Source organism: Pavona decussata, unplaced genomic scaffold (genome assembly GCF_977016875.1).
Source record: "Pavona decussata unplaced genomic scaffold, jaPavDecu1.1 SCAFFOLD_81, whole genome shotgun sequence".
In the NCBI taxonomy this organism is placed as follows: Eukaryota; Metazoa; Cnidaria; class Anthozoa; order Scleractinia; family Agariciidae; genus Pavona; species Pavona decussata.
The window spans coordinates 585,001-598,814 of record NW_028145499.1 but is presented as its reverse complement, the minus strand read 5'-3'; the positions used below and the strand labels follow the sequence as shown (position 1 = coordinate 598,814).

The following is a 13,814-nucleotide window of genomic DNA, read 5'->3' as shown; positions in this document are numbered from 1 at the left end:
TAATTTTGGCTGATTATTACATATAGTTTAATTTTGGCTGATTATGTCTCTTGTAGATCCTACGTCAACTGACAGCATTATCGTTCGCGGTCCTTTGCAGTTTTCACGTCTATTAAAACATATGCCAAAATTTGCTCAACATATTAATTAAAACCGAATATTTTTAAGCTCAAATGAAAAAATGTTGACAACCCGTATTGCAAAGTAAATAGACAAGCGAGACTTCTTGGATGACTAATGAGAGCCTGACTAGTAAGTTTGAATATTTCAAAACTCATATAACAGGTATTTTCAAACCGGATAAACGCAAGTTTCATCCTGCTTCCACCCGGCCGGCTCTAAAATTATTTCCATTCAACTATTGCAGAAGAAGAATCGGGTTCTTCTTCCACAACACTGATCAGCAGCTGCAACACTTCGGCTAATATCACGTAGCAGTTTATAGTTTTGCCAATTAATTTTTCACTCCGTCGCCGATAAACTGAATAGCACCGCGCTCACAGTCTGTGGTAGCTTCCATTTTTGGTTCGTGTTCGGCCATTTATTCCCATCCTCGCGCGTTAGTTTACTCCTCTCCCTTTCTCTTTGAAAATGCTTTAGACGGCAAGTGATAAAGCGAAAAGAGTCCGAATGTTAAAATGGACGTTTTCACATTATGACACGTAAGGGTTTTTTTACAGTTCCAAACGAATCCAAATTAAAAACAGTTAAGAACACGAATACACAGTCATATAAAATTTAAACAAATTGAAGCGGTCTCGTAAATACAGCTTAACGATCCGTACGGATTCACAGAATGTAAACACAGTTTTCGGTCCGTGTATGGTCAGGAAATTAGATCTCATGATATTTTCACATCTTGTTTGAGCGAGGGGATGAGGCGGTGTAAAATCCGTACGGTTTATACGAACCTTAAAGAAACTTTTCGGTCTGTGGCGGTCAGAAAATTGCATCGCATCAAGGGGACTTTGAACATTTTAATGTGTCACCTGCGCTAGCGGCAAACACCCAAGAAAGACCTTTGTACCGCCGAACAATAGTAAGGGAAGAAAGCTAAATGGCACTTGTGACGACATTTTGCACGAAAAGTTTTGCACCCCGACTGCGCCTAATACTTCCTGTTTCGCTGTGGTGCCGGTTAAAGACCCCATCCAGTTAACGGACTTTCGTTTGAAAAACGTCGGTATACGTGTTGATATGTTTTCACCTACCAAACGATCACCGCAAAAGGACCGAAAACTCTACTTAAAACCGAAGTTTTCAAAATCTGTTTCAAAATGGAGACTTTCTCGAAAATCAATCGGTTTTGGTCGGAACATCACCTGTTTGTGCTATGAAATAACAACTGTTTCCGTTGATTCTTGCGCTGTCATTGAAAAGCCATCTATTTACAGAGAAGTGAAAGTATAGTTTTGAGTTGAGTAAAGGCCAGGGCTTATGCTGCTAACGTTGCATAATCATTTTAAAGACATTGGGTGAATATATGTGCAAAACAATTTACCAAGAAACCGACATGAACTCACAAAACAGAAATTTTGTGGATATTTGTAAAGATGATTTGGTTGTTTAACGTTTTGCATGCAAGAGGTTCTTATATATATTCAATTTTTTTTGCTGCCCTTGTTTATATAAAAATGAAAACAATTTATAACCAGTCGAACTTTTAAAGTTAAAGACAATTAGCAAAAATACTGAGTTAGCAGGTGGTCTGTTTCGGGCGCCAAAACGCAAACCAAATGCAAACAATTCAAAGTTTACTTTTGCTAAATGTCAGGCAGTCTCGATTTCTATCTTTGCTCTTTAAACTATCCACGTTAACTGTTTATCTGATATTTCTTATCAGGCTTTTTTTCATTTCTTAAACGAGAAAAGGAGAATTTTCTAAGAGGCGCTAAGGATCAAAACTAGTTGAACGTCTAATTGCATGGAAGAATATAAAATGTCAAAAAAATAATTGGGGCAACGAAAATTGATCTGGGTGGTTATCGATCTTTTTGCGGCAAGAAATTCTAAAATTAACAAAGTTTTCTCTTCCTGCGAAAGTATAAAAAAAATAAATAAGTAAACAAGAACAAGTAAACTGACTGCCGGATTGCCTGCAACTCACGGTCTATTGTTAATCTAGCAGGATGTATACAAAACAAACAAAATGTCAATAAACTACAGGTTTGCAGCCAACGAGCTGAGTCTGTGGTTAACAACCGACAAAGAGTGATAGCTCCACATGATGTCACTCAAAATAAGAATTCTGCCTTTGTTATGCTAAATACTATTTATCTGGTAATTTTTATATCCATTATAAAGAAGATTTAAATTCACAAAAACTGTTTCAGTTCAATAAAAGGAAGTCTGACGTCAGAAGCCCAATTATCGCGAAGAAGTGAAACTATAAACTGATCTACAGGATATGTCCTGGAAACGAGACTTTATTGTATGATAAAACTATTTGTTGGAAAATTTTAAAACGTTTTTTTTTTGGTGCTGTCCTTTACCAACAAGCTTTAAAGATCATAACCCATGCATAATAACGCGTGAGATAATAAAATTGTGGGCACAACAGACGGCAAAAATCAATTTGGTTTCTTATATAAAAAAGCGAAATTATAGGTTTGCAGAACATCAATCAAACTCGACCTCTGACGTTGTTATGCTAACTATACGAAAACCATTTATTTGATTGTTTTAAGCGCCGCTTTCTTGCAAAAAACATACTTGACTCATTACTCTTCAGGATAGTGTACCATGGTGAAGTCAGGGTTGCTGCAAAATCGTCCAAACACGATTTTCCTACTTATTATTTTACTTGAAATTCTATTCAATACCACAGCAGTTTTTGCTGCTGAAGAAAATTCTCGATCTGGTTACTTCGTAACGCGGGAAAATAAGCGACTGCTAGGTCATGTTATGAAACGTTTTGGATCTCCAAGTTTAATGTCCTGCAGCCAGTCATGTCTGAGAAGTTCATGGAGTACTTCCACAAACTTTAAGGAGTCTTCCAAGCTACGTGACAAGGGAACTTGTGAACTGAACAAGCACGAGAACGCCTCTGTCAACGAAGATACTGAGCTTGTTGATCAACAAGGTGTTACTTTCTCGATGTTTCTTAAGGTGGGTTCACGTTGACTTAATTATTTGAAAACCGAAGGAGTTTATTATTTGATATAGTGGAAACTGTGAAGGAAGCTTAAAAATGCAGTTGTTCATCATACACTCCTATAAAACATGGGCACCCAACATGTTTACTTCCGTGGATATCTGTTCCGATGGCCATAAGAAAATCTGCCGTTTCTTTGGCAAAATGTCGGCCAAAATTCCTTTTATTTTCGGAGAGGCAAACTGAATATCTTGATTAACATACGAACACTACTGAAGGTCAGCTAGCATTTTTGTAGAGAAGCATTCCGTGTCCTCAACTGACTTTCTGCCAGTTAAATTTCAGCCGAAGCATGGGAAGAGATCAAATTTAATTACCTTAGACAAACGTGTTTTTAAAAGAAGAGACAAAACGATCTGGGAATTTAACACAAGAGACAACATTTTAAGTATTTTGCTTAAATGCACTTGTTGCATGGGTGCTCTTTTTATCACAGGGATGCCTAATGACCGGCTGCCTAAACGGAGGCTCTTGTTTATTTGACAACGAAAAGGAAACTTTTTCCTGTTTGTGCAAACTGCCATGGAGTGGAGAAAATTGTGGCATCATAAACGGTAAGGCCTTCATGAGTTTTAGCCTAAATATTTAATCTTCGTTCATAAAACTGGCTTGCGGACTTAGAAGCCGTTGTCAGTAACTTTCAACAATTCGGCGACAGAAGCGAAAATTCGAATTTCTTTTTATTTGCCCCCAAAGACCCTTTTGGTGAACTACTTTTAAAAATAGTATTCAAAAGTTCCAGCGAGTTTTTATATTGGCAAAAATTGGGAAAGTTCGAAATCAACCTAAACGTGCCCGATGGCCCGATTGAAATTAAGCAAATTAGTACATTTTCAAAACTCTCGTTCAAGACAAGAAAACGTTTTCTCGTGTTGATGTTATCACAATCATTTTTTTACATCCTTTGTGCTTTCTTCCAAACTATATTTTATCTCGACCTGAACATTCGTTCATTTAAAATTGCCCACGTAAAGAATACAATGTTTGCTATTCCTCAGATAGAGTGATTTTTGCAATATTACAGATGACCATATCATCGGGGGTATGCGAATATGCTGGTAATAAAAGAACTTTTTTGAATGGGCAAATTGTCTTATTTATCATCTTAGAATATTTAGCTTGGCCTGTGAAAAGTGAGCGCGCTAAGTCGAGATGTGTGGAATGCTCTTTGAAACAATTCCCCATTTCAGTACCTCATATACATGCCACCTGTTATTTTTGCACGCGTCAATACAGTTCACGGAAGCTTTTAGATAAACGCCAAGGTATCTGATTTCATCTCATGCTTTTATACACGTAAACAAGAAGCTGTTTTCAGCTTATACTCGAGCGATATTTGACTGCGTGGTGCGTAAGCCTACAATCTTTTAGCAGTGATAACCTCCAACATCGCTAACTCCCCCAAATAGATAGATACAGAGATATAGTACTATATCCTCACTGTCTATTACTTACCACATCATGAAACTAAGTTATGGGAAAGAGATCCGCGGATTGTTGTGGTAAGAGGTAGACAGCGAGGATATACCTAGTGAGGCCAAAGCTGTCAACCAACACCAGGGGAGGAGGGTGGGACGAAACTCGGCCGTTCGTTTCGGCGGACGGCGCTGTGACAGAGTAAAATCAAAGCCACATGGCCTAGCTTATTAATAAGTAAAGCCCGAAATGCACTAATGCCATCCCCAGGGCCACGGAGCAATTTGAAAGGTCGTTTCATGATGCGCTAATTAATTATTCAGTGAGAATAGTACTATATTCTCACTGTCTATTACTTACCACATCATGAAACTAAGTTATGGGAAAGAGATCCGCTCCTTGTCATTTCCTGAGGAAGACCGCTGTAACCCAATCCCCGGCATTCCAATGTGCACATCGCATACAAAAACCCAAAACACGCAACACTCAAAACACCCATTACTCAATACTCAAAACTCCAAAACTCCAAAGATTCAAAATGCCAAAGATTTAATAACTAACAAAAGCTAACAAAAAGGAGAGACGAATATAGAACACTAAAAATAACGGTGCAAAACCTTCCTAAACACGAAAAGGTGTAACTTAGCAAGAAATCTTCTGCAAAATTGCTTTGATCAGCGAGGGAAGGAGCAGCTTAAGAGCCAGCGGAAGCTAGACTAAGTGTGACCCGCTCTAACAAACCCAAAGGAACAGAGGCGCTAGAGCGGCGTGTGTAATACAGCGCCATCTCTGTGCTCCGCCAACCCACATACTGGGCGATTTGACCAGGGGTACAGCCCAAACCCTTAAGGGTATAGGATAATCCTACCCGGAAACTGTGAGGAGTCTCTCCGTCGTCGATACCAGCGGCTTTAAGGTATTTATGGAGCCGTGCGGAGACGGCTGAGCCACCCAAAGGGCTATGAGAAACTGCCTTTTTATGTTGCGAAGATCTAAAAAGGTACTCGCCGAGAAGAGGGACACCTAACGCTTTACAAGCCGCAATATAATAATTCAACCAAAAAACTGGACAGACAGGTACATTCGGAATACGCAACAAAGCAAAGGGGCGCGATAGACCAGAGCGATTTGTTTTACCAAATGAGAAGTTTAGAAGAAAACCCTCCCTGTCCTTAAGGCGAAAAACCTGGTCTGCCTGCAAACGCCCTAAATCGAAGGCCCTATCACCAGTGTAAAAGTCAACAACGAAAAAAGTTACGTCCCTGACTAGGAGATACTTATTGAGAGGAGAAAGCTCAGAGCCTCCCGTAATAAGGCCGCGAAGATAGGCGATTAAACGAACAAATTTGTCATAGAACAAAGGGACAGCCTGGCGAGGTCGCAAAGGCTGCTGGGCTTGCTCCTCTCTAACAAACTTGAGATATTCCTTGATGGTAGGATGTGTTAAAGGGTTAGACATCCCTGTGCGGCCTAACTTATTAAACATTGACCTAAGCTTTCCTATATACAAGTCCACAGTCCCAGCTGCTAGACGCTTTGGGCAATCACAGATCTTTCTAGAGCACGAGGGTACATGGAGTTTCTGTTTTCCCGCCGAATCCTTGCTAATCAAAAACTTGACGATATCCTCTGCAGTAGCAGCAGAAAGTTTCTTAGAGGGCACCAGGGAGAAAAGAAAACTTGAGAGCTAAACTTCCAACGAATCCTTCTGACGTTCATGAGGTTTATTCCTATAAGACTGTCGAAAGTCTGTAAAGCGTTTGTTAATCAAAGACATGTCCACATCGGGGCGGGTTCCCCGCTTTTCTTCACATGAAGTAGAAACACCGCAGGCTTGGCAAAAATTAGCGTCGTTGTCGTTCGGGTACGAACAGGCAGAACATCTTCGGGCAGGTTTCCACGGACGTTCAATCTATAAAACAGGAAACAGGAACAGTTTATTCAGGGCAAACACAGCGAAAAGCCCATAGATCCCATGGCAGAGGTCTAGCAGTGAAATCCGGGGAGGAGCGGGAAGGAAACTGTAAAACAGACGAATCGCCCTTTCTTCCGAGGAGAAGAGAATCGACCGATAAAGCTTGAAGAATTGCCCACCAATAGCGGCACGGATATAAACGAGGGACAATAATGGTAAAAGCGAAACGCTGGCGTTGATCCAAGAAAAAACGCAAGAGCGGTCCGACAAGGACGAAAGGGGGAAAAACGTAGATGTTATACCCCCTAGGTATCGGTTGTGCGAAGACATTTGTTCCTGAAGAATTAGGGGTCGGCCAAGGCGTGTAGTGAGACAAAGAATTTCCATCCCTGTCTCTGCAACAGTTGCTGTCCAGGGACATAAGATCAAACGTGTGCGGACCGAATCTCGATTGAACCTGGGACCACGCAACCATGGACAAAGAACAGTCAATATCCGACAGGGCACGGGAGGGCGCGTCAGCCACATTTTGGGTAGATGGGACATACTTCAGGTGTAGAGCAAAATTTCCTGCGCGAGACATTTCTTCCACTCTTTTCATCTCTTGATTAACAAGTGAATTCCTACAACCGCCATTTTCCCAAGCCGCCTGGAGTGTAACATTGTCCGTCCAGACATCGATTCGTGCGTTTCTGATTGAAGGAAAAAAGGAACTCAGAGCGTTGTAAAGCGCTCTAGGCTCAAGGACATTGATGTCACGCTCATGATCCAACCAATAATCACGGATTTGTTGGCTAGCACCATCCCTAACCAGAACTGCTCCCCAGGCCCTCTGAGAGGCGTCGGTGAATAACGTAACAGAGAGGTGATGCTCCGATCGCCAGGGCAAGTGACCAGACCAGTTGTCCAGAAAAGCCCATTCCTGAAGCTCTTGCCGTAAAGGTCCCCGTATTGGAACAACAAGCTTAGAATTTTTAGCGACGGTGGAGATAGCTTTGAAGACCTCTCGTACGTAGAGCTTACAGGCCGGAATTGCAAGGCTAAACGACAGAGCCTTCCCCGCGAAGCGCTGCAAGCTTTTTACGGGCGCTGAAGAGGATCCTAGCAGTTCTTGACGCAGCGCTTTGAATTTGTCCTTCTTATCGAGAGGGACCAAAAAGGCTTGTATAATGGAATCGGAGATAAAACCTAGGAACCTAACAGATGTGGACGGCAGTGGCGAACTCTTAGCGAGGTTGATAAAGTATCCCGCAGAAACGAGAAGCGACAACAAGATAAACGCTGCTGCTAGAGCGAGCTGGCGGCACGGCTGGTAAACTGCTAAGCTGGACGAAAATAACTGGCCCACATGTCTATCATCGATATACTGCGATACAGGTACACCCAAAGAACGCGCAGCGGAAGTGACAACAAGGCCAAAATTGTGATATAAAAACGCGCTTGCTTTCCATCCAAAAGGTAAGGTGCAAAAGGAGAAATAATAACCCCTCCAGGAAAAACTGAAGAACTCTTGGGAATCTGGGTGAATTTTGAGGTGCTGATATCCATTTTTATCATCAAACGTTGTCTGGAAATGCCCTGGAAGGACATAACGAGGTAGATCTGGGAGGTGATCCAACTTGAAAGGAAGATCGCGAGTCCATAAGTTAAGGAAGCGTTCGTCATGACAAAGACGGGGCTTAGTTGGCTCGACTGTTAAAGGAAAAACTAAGTACGGAGGGGAGCAAGCCCCGACCACACCGTGAACTTTTATAACACCCTGAGAAACCCAATCCAAAATCGTAGAGTCAATGAAGTCGCAAAACTGACGACAGCACGGCGAGTTCGGAAATACAGAAACTGGCGGAACAGCAGAATCATAACGTCTCCCTTTAAAGTTTCCCTTAAAAGGACGGAAAAAAATCATAAACTTTAACTCCCTCTCGGATAATCTCAAGCAGGCTAACTTGGGGGCATGAGTACCCGGTAGAAGAAATGAGGTTTTCCCAAAAAACCACATGATTATGCAAGCTGCTTGCTAGGAACGAATCCGGGTTTCTGAAACGTAACTCTGCCAAGTTTGCGCGAGGGAAGGATCGCGGACCACCAGCTGAGGTGGTACGGTAGGGCCAACGAAGGATAAGGGTTCCCCGTTTATATCACACCACTTGAGGTCCGGACTAGGGAGAGCAAGGATGCGTTGCAAAGCAACCTCAAAACCCTGAAACAAACGGAGAAACGCAAATAAAAATTGGAAAAAGGAAAAGAAGCGGGACCCCTTATCCTTCGTTGACCCCAGCTCTGATCAAAGACCAGAATAAGGCACTTAGAGATACCCCCAGAGTCAACGAAGAAATAAGGCAAAGGCTAAAAGGACGGGGAGACAAATAACATTTAGCAAAGTCTTTATTAAGCAAAACAGAAATGAACAAGAACAACAAAAATTGGCACAGCAACAAACTAAAGTAAAACGACGTCACTGTTCAAAATATAAATTACAGCAAAGGGATAAAAGGCCTAAGGCAACCCCGATTAAAGAAAACAATCAAACGTGTTTACAAGCAACTCAAACAGCTTCAGAAATGACAATGCACAAAAAATCGCGATTCACAGCTATTTCTTAACGCCTATAAATCCCACGACCTCGTCCGCGATTACAAGCCCTCGCAAAAATGCCCAGGCAAACCGCATCTGTAGCAAATAGGCTGACTGGGGGGATAAGGGCGTTGGCGCCTGAGCTGGCGAGAGCTGGGACGGCTAAATAGCGAAGGCTCCTCACGATGTATAGCTTTAAGGAGCGCTGATGATTCCTTGGCCACCTTCGCTCTGGTTGGATCACCCAAAAGGCCCAAGAGTAAACTCTGGTGTGCAGAAGGAGAGAGAGAGTTGGATCTCCCCTTTAACTAATCTAAAATTGCGGCATAGTAGTCTGCTTTCTCATGGGCGACAGATCTGGCCGCCCGCACCAGGGCCTCTACGTGGGCGGACGCCTCCCAAGGATCATAAACCGTTCCTGGCTTCTGAAGGGCATTACGTACAGATGAAAGGGCCGCTGTGACGGTGTTAGTACCCTGTTTCTCCTCCAGAACTTTAAGTTTATCTTCCAGGAGTTTAATGCGATCATCAGCCTAAGAGAGGTCGAAAAAGGAACACCTAGGGTTAAGCGAGGGCCCAGACAAAACGCGAGTAGTCCAGATATGTCTCTTCCCAACCAGATAAACAAACGCAAACGTTAAAATATAAGCCGTCCTAACCGACCTAACGATGATCTCTTAACTAAACAAACCGGGCGGTGAACTGAACAAAAACTTCTGTGTGGAAACAAAAAGCTGTTAAGGGTCGAACGATCCCGAAACACAAAGAAAAGATCGCTTAGAGACAAACAGCCCCGGAGCCGCGCGGACAGAAATACGAAAGCAAAAAGAGGGTCAGCCCTTGACTGATACAGCCTAAGGTGAAACACTAAGAAAGCTAAAATTTCAAACGAAATTCTTTCCAAAAACGTAGGCGGGGTCTGAATACCTGAGGGTCTAGGACCAAACGCACAAAATCCTATAAAACAGCGGGGTCCCGGAACCACGAAACCGTACCCTAAGGAAACGGGTTCCGAACGTCTAACAACAAACACAAAACTGTGTTTCTGAGGCCAAAGGATGGTCCCGTACGGTAAACAACAAACCCTGAGACTGGCCCCCGGAGCTAATAACGGTCCCCGGACCGTAATAACAAACCGCTTACAAAGCTGGCTCCCGGAGCAAAAAATACGGTACCGGACCGTAAAGACTAAACTCCTCTAAAGCCGGCCGGTCCCGGACCGTTAATAACAAACTCCTTTCAAATCTGGCTCCCGGAGCCAAAAACGGTCCCGGACCGTTAATAACAAACTCCTTTCAAAACTGGCTCCCGGAGCTAAAGACGGTCCCGGACCGTTAATAAGAAACTCCTTTCAAAACTGGCTCCCGGAGCCAAAAACGGTCCCGGACCGTTAATAACAAACTCCCTTAAAAACAGGCTCCCGGAGCTAAAAACGGTCCCGGACCGTTAATAAGAAACTCCTTTCAAAACTGGCTCCCGGAGCTAAAAACGGTCCCGGACCGTTAATAAGAAACTCCTTTCAAAACTGGCTCCCGGAGCCAAAGCGGTCCCGGACCGTTAATAACAAACTCCTTTCAAAACTGGCTCCCGGAGCTAAAAACGGTCCCGGACCGTTAATAAGAAACTCCTTTCAAATCTGGCTCCCGGAGCCAAAACGGTCCCGGACCGTTAATAACAATCTTCTTACAAAACTGGCTCCCGGAGCCAAAAACGGTCCCGGACCGTTAATAACAAACTTCTTTGAAATCTGGCTCCCGGACCGTTAGTAACAATCTTCTTACAAAACTGGCTCCCGGAGCCAAAACGGTCCTGGACCGTTAATAACAAACTACTTTCAAATCTGGCTCCCGGAGCCAAACGGTCCCGGACCGTTAATAAAAATCTTCTTACAAAACTGGCTCCCGGAGCCAAAACGGTCCCGGACCGTTAATAACAAACTTCTTTGAAATCTGGCTCCCGGAGCCAAAACGGTCCCGGACCGTTAATAACAAACCTCTTTAAAATCTGGCTCCCGGACCGTAATCAATAAAAGATACATTACAACCTAAGATATGCAACGGATTAAAAGCGGTTTCCGAAACGAGAGATAAAGTATGGGCTCCCGGAGCCCGCAAAACAAAACAGGCACAAACCGAAAACATAACTTAACAATACCAGAATAAAGGTCTACTCCTAAAGGTAAAACCTACGAACATAAAAAGGTCCTAAGAACTTGTAGAGATAACACCAGAGAAAACACAAGAAACAAGGGAACGAACGGTGACAAACAAGCATACCCAAGGGACACGTGGCACGTAAAAACCACCCAGATAACGAAACCGGCGAAAACAGGTAAGAATACCAAACTAACCGAAACGCCAAAGAAAAAACTATGATAAGACGGCCTACGACAGAAGACTAGCATACGAAAACAAGCCGAAACACGTACCACAAAGCGGAAGACAGAAAAAATACCTGATTAGCTTCCACCACGGGTTCTGCTGCCGGTCTTGGCGCAGGTTCCGCCGGAGGTTCTGGAGGCGGTTCTGGTGCTGGTGGCAACGCAGGTAAATCCGCCATGAAGAAAGAAACCACAGTTCAAGCGAAGAAAAGAAAAAAACGGGCTGGTGTTGGTTGACCGACTAGAAAAAACGAAACTCGGCCGTTCGTTTCGGCGGACGGCGCTGTGACAGAGTAAAATCAAAGCCACATGGCCTAGCTTATTAATAAGTAAAGTCCGAAATGCACTAATGCCATCCCCAGGGCCACGAAGCAATTTGAAAGGTCGTTTCATGATGCGCTAATTAATTATTCAGTGAGAATAGTGAGGCAATAAGTAACCACCAGATAGAATTGCATTTCTTGCAGTCAGAATGAAATACAGGGGAAAACGACATTTGCCATACGAATGCTTTTTATAATCCCTTGGCTTTAATTCGTACGCTTTCACCTTTTGTTTAGAGACAAAAACCATTTGTACGGTCATGATATGTATGTGACGCCGGGTCAATGACGGATCGTAATTTCTGGTATGATCTAGGGTAACGTTACGCATCCCGCGTACGTTATCCTTGTACGTTTTTCAATGTTTCGCTGTTTATATTTTTAAATGAAATTCAAGGGAAAACATTTGTTATTCACCTTTCATTTGAAGACAGAAACCGTTTCTACATGATTGTTTTTTTAATATATATATTTAGCCAAGCCTAAAAGCGGAGCTCCAATTTTTTTCATAGCATTTATAAAAATCTGCTTGGCATATGAACGTAATAACGTTACCACTTCCTCGTTCTTTCTGCAGTTATATATATTTTTAGTGCATATGCAGCAAAAACTGTCCATTAACAATAACAACAACAATGTAATACAGAGGGCAAAATTAGATACTCCTGATAGGTCGAGCGGCGAAAATACTCGCTCCAGATTGGCTGAGCACGCCAGTTCTACATTTCGTTGGTTTCTTCATTTTGTGTCCAAAATAACGAGTTCTTTCAAGTTCCTTGGAGTTCGACTGTTTAAGCCGAGTTGTTTGTACCACAAATACATGGAAATCAAGTGCTGCAGCTAGAAAGAAAATTCCTAAATGTTAAGTTTTCGTGTCTTACAAGAAACAGCAAAATATCATTTGAATCAAAGCTAAAAACTTGGATCGGATTGACATTTGTTTAGCTGAGAAACTGAAATCAGTCATGGCGAACAAGTGCTTTCACCTCTCTACTTCTTCTTACAACGAACGAATCTTGGTAGTTTCCTAAAAGGCTTGATTTACGTAACCTCTTCTTCTTCTTCTTCTTCTTCTTCTTCTTCTTCTTCTTCTTCTTCTTCTTCTTCTTCTTCTTCTTCAATTTTTCAGCCGTTTTGTTTCATCAATAATTATAATTGCGTCGGTAAAAAGTTATCTGCTTATAACTGCTATTATTTTTGGCCTGGTAGACATTCTATATCGTTTCACAACACTTGGAGCAAAAGGGAGACTTGGACCGACCAGTAATAAACAGTACCAAGGCACTTCACTTGAAGGGATCTCAGTGCAAGACGGGCTACAAACATGGCGTGTTCCTGTGACAGGCAAATATCATTTTGAGCTGTGTGGAGCTTCAGGGAATGATAACAGCGTCTGGAACACTAAAGGAGGACTAGGGGCAAGAGTGAAAGGGAGCATTCATCTTGACAAAGGAACTAAGCTGACAGTTTTAGTGGGACAAAAAGTAACTAAAGGGGGCGGTGGTGGGGGCACTTTTGTTGTTTTTGCTGCTGATAACAGTCCCTTGGCTATAGCTGGGAGTGGAGGAGCGGCTGATAAAGTAGATGGTGATCCAGGACAAGATGGGGAACTGGGTACCGTCAATTTCGGTAGGCGAGGGGAGGGAGGAAAGGTATGTGTGTCAGGAGGCAAAATATATTCTTTATCTGGTGTCGGGGGTGGGGGTGGGCTCACCACAGATGGGCGCTGCCATGACGAAAACAAGTGCAACAAGCCTTGTTTGGAGAATGATGGAGGCAAAGCGTTTGTAGCTGGGGGACGGGGAGGGTACAACAAAAGAGATCCGTGTGCAGGTGGGTTTGGCGGTGGTGGGAATTGTGGGGGAGGGGGAGGGTACAGCGGTGGTGGTGTAGAAGTTCATGGCAAAAGCAAATATTACGATTTGCGTGCCGGAGGGGGAGGTTCATTCGTTTCTAATGCAGATTGGACTGTAGTATCCGGTGATTGCCCCAAGGGAAACGGTTTTGTTACTTTTGAAATAATGGCGTTAGATTACTGATTTGGATAAATTT

At 43.0% G+C, this 13,814-nt stretch overlaps 3 protein-coding genes and 1 pseudogene across 3 annotated transcripts in view; 3 read left to right on the top strand and 1 right to left on the bottom strand.

Annotated features, from left to right (window-relative positions):
- The window catches only part of LOC146476083 (uncharacterized), a 90,832-nt gene that overhangs the window by 61,766 nt on the left and 15,252 nt on the right, over positions 1 to 13,814 (top strand). The window lies entirely within an intron of this gene.
- Positions 1,442 to 3,743, top strand: LOC146476087 (uncharacterized). The gene is made up of 2 exons (XM_085115045.1): positions 1,442 to 3,108; positions 3,591 to 3,743. Exons 1-2 carry the CDS (start codon positions 2,743 to 2,745, stop codon positions 3,741 to 3,743), a joined length of 519 nt encoding a protein of 172 aa, XP_084971171.1. The 5' UTR covers positions 1,442 to 2,742.
- On the bottom strand, positions 8,743 to 11,624 carry LOC146476086 (uncharacterized; annotated as a pseudogene).
- On the top strand, positions 11,789 to 13,801 carry LOC146476085 (uncharacterized). Its single transcript, XM_085115044.1, has 2 exons — positions 11,789 to 11,822; positions 12,972 to 13,801. The coding sequence occupies exons 1-2, from the start codon at positions 11,789 to 11,791 to the stop codon at positions 13,799 to 13,801; spliced, it is 864 nt and encodes a 287-aa protein (XP_084971170.1).

Bases quoted from the DNA above. Each gene is read 5' to 3' on its own strand.
- LOC146476087 (XM_085115045.1), top strand. From the start codon at position 2,743: ATGGTGAAGTCAGGGTTGCTGCAAAATCGTCCAAACACGATTTTCCTA. The intron at 3,109-3,590 runs GTGGGTTCACGT...TTTTTATCACAG, and splicing joins CTTTCTCGATGTTTCTTAAG to GGATGCCTAATGACCGGCTG.
- LOC146476085 (XM_085115044.1), top strand. From the start codon at position 11,789: ATGCCATCCCCAGGGCCACGAAGCAATTTGAAAG. The intron at 11,823-12,971 runs GTCGTTTCATGA...TTGGCCTGGTAG, and splicing joins GCCACGAAGCAATTTGAAAG to ACATTCTATATCGTTTCACA.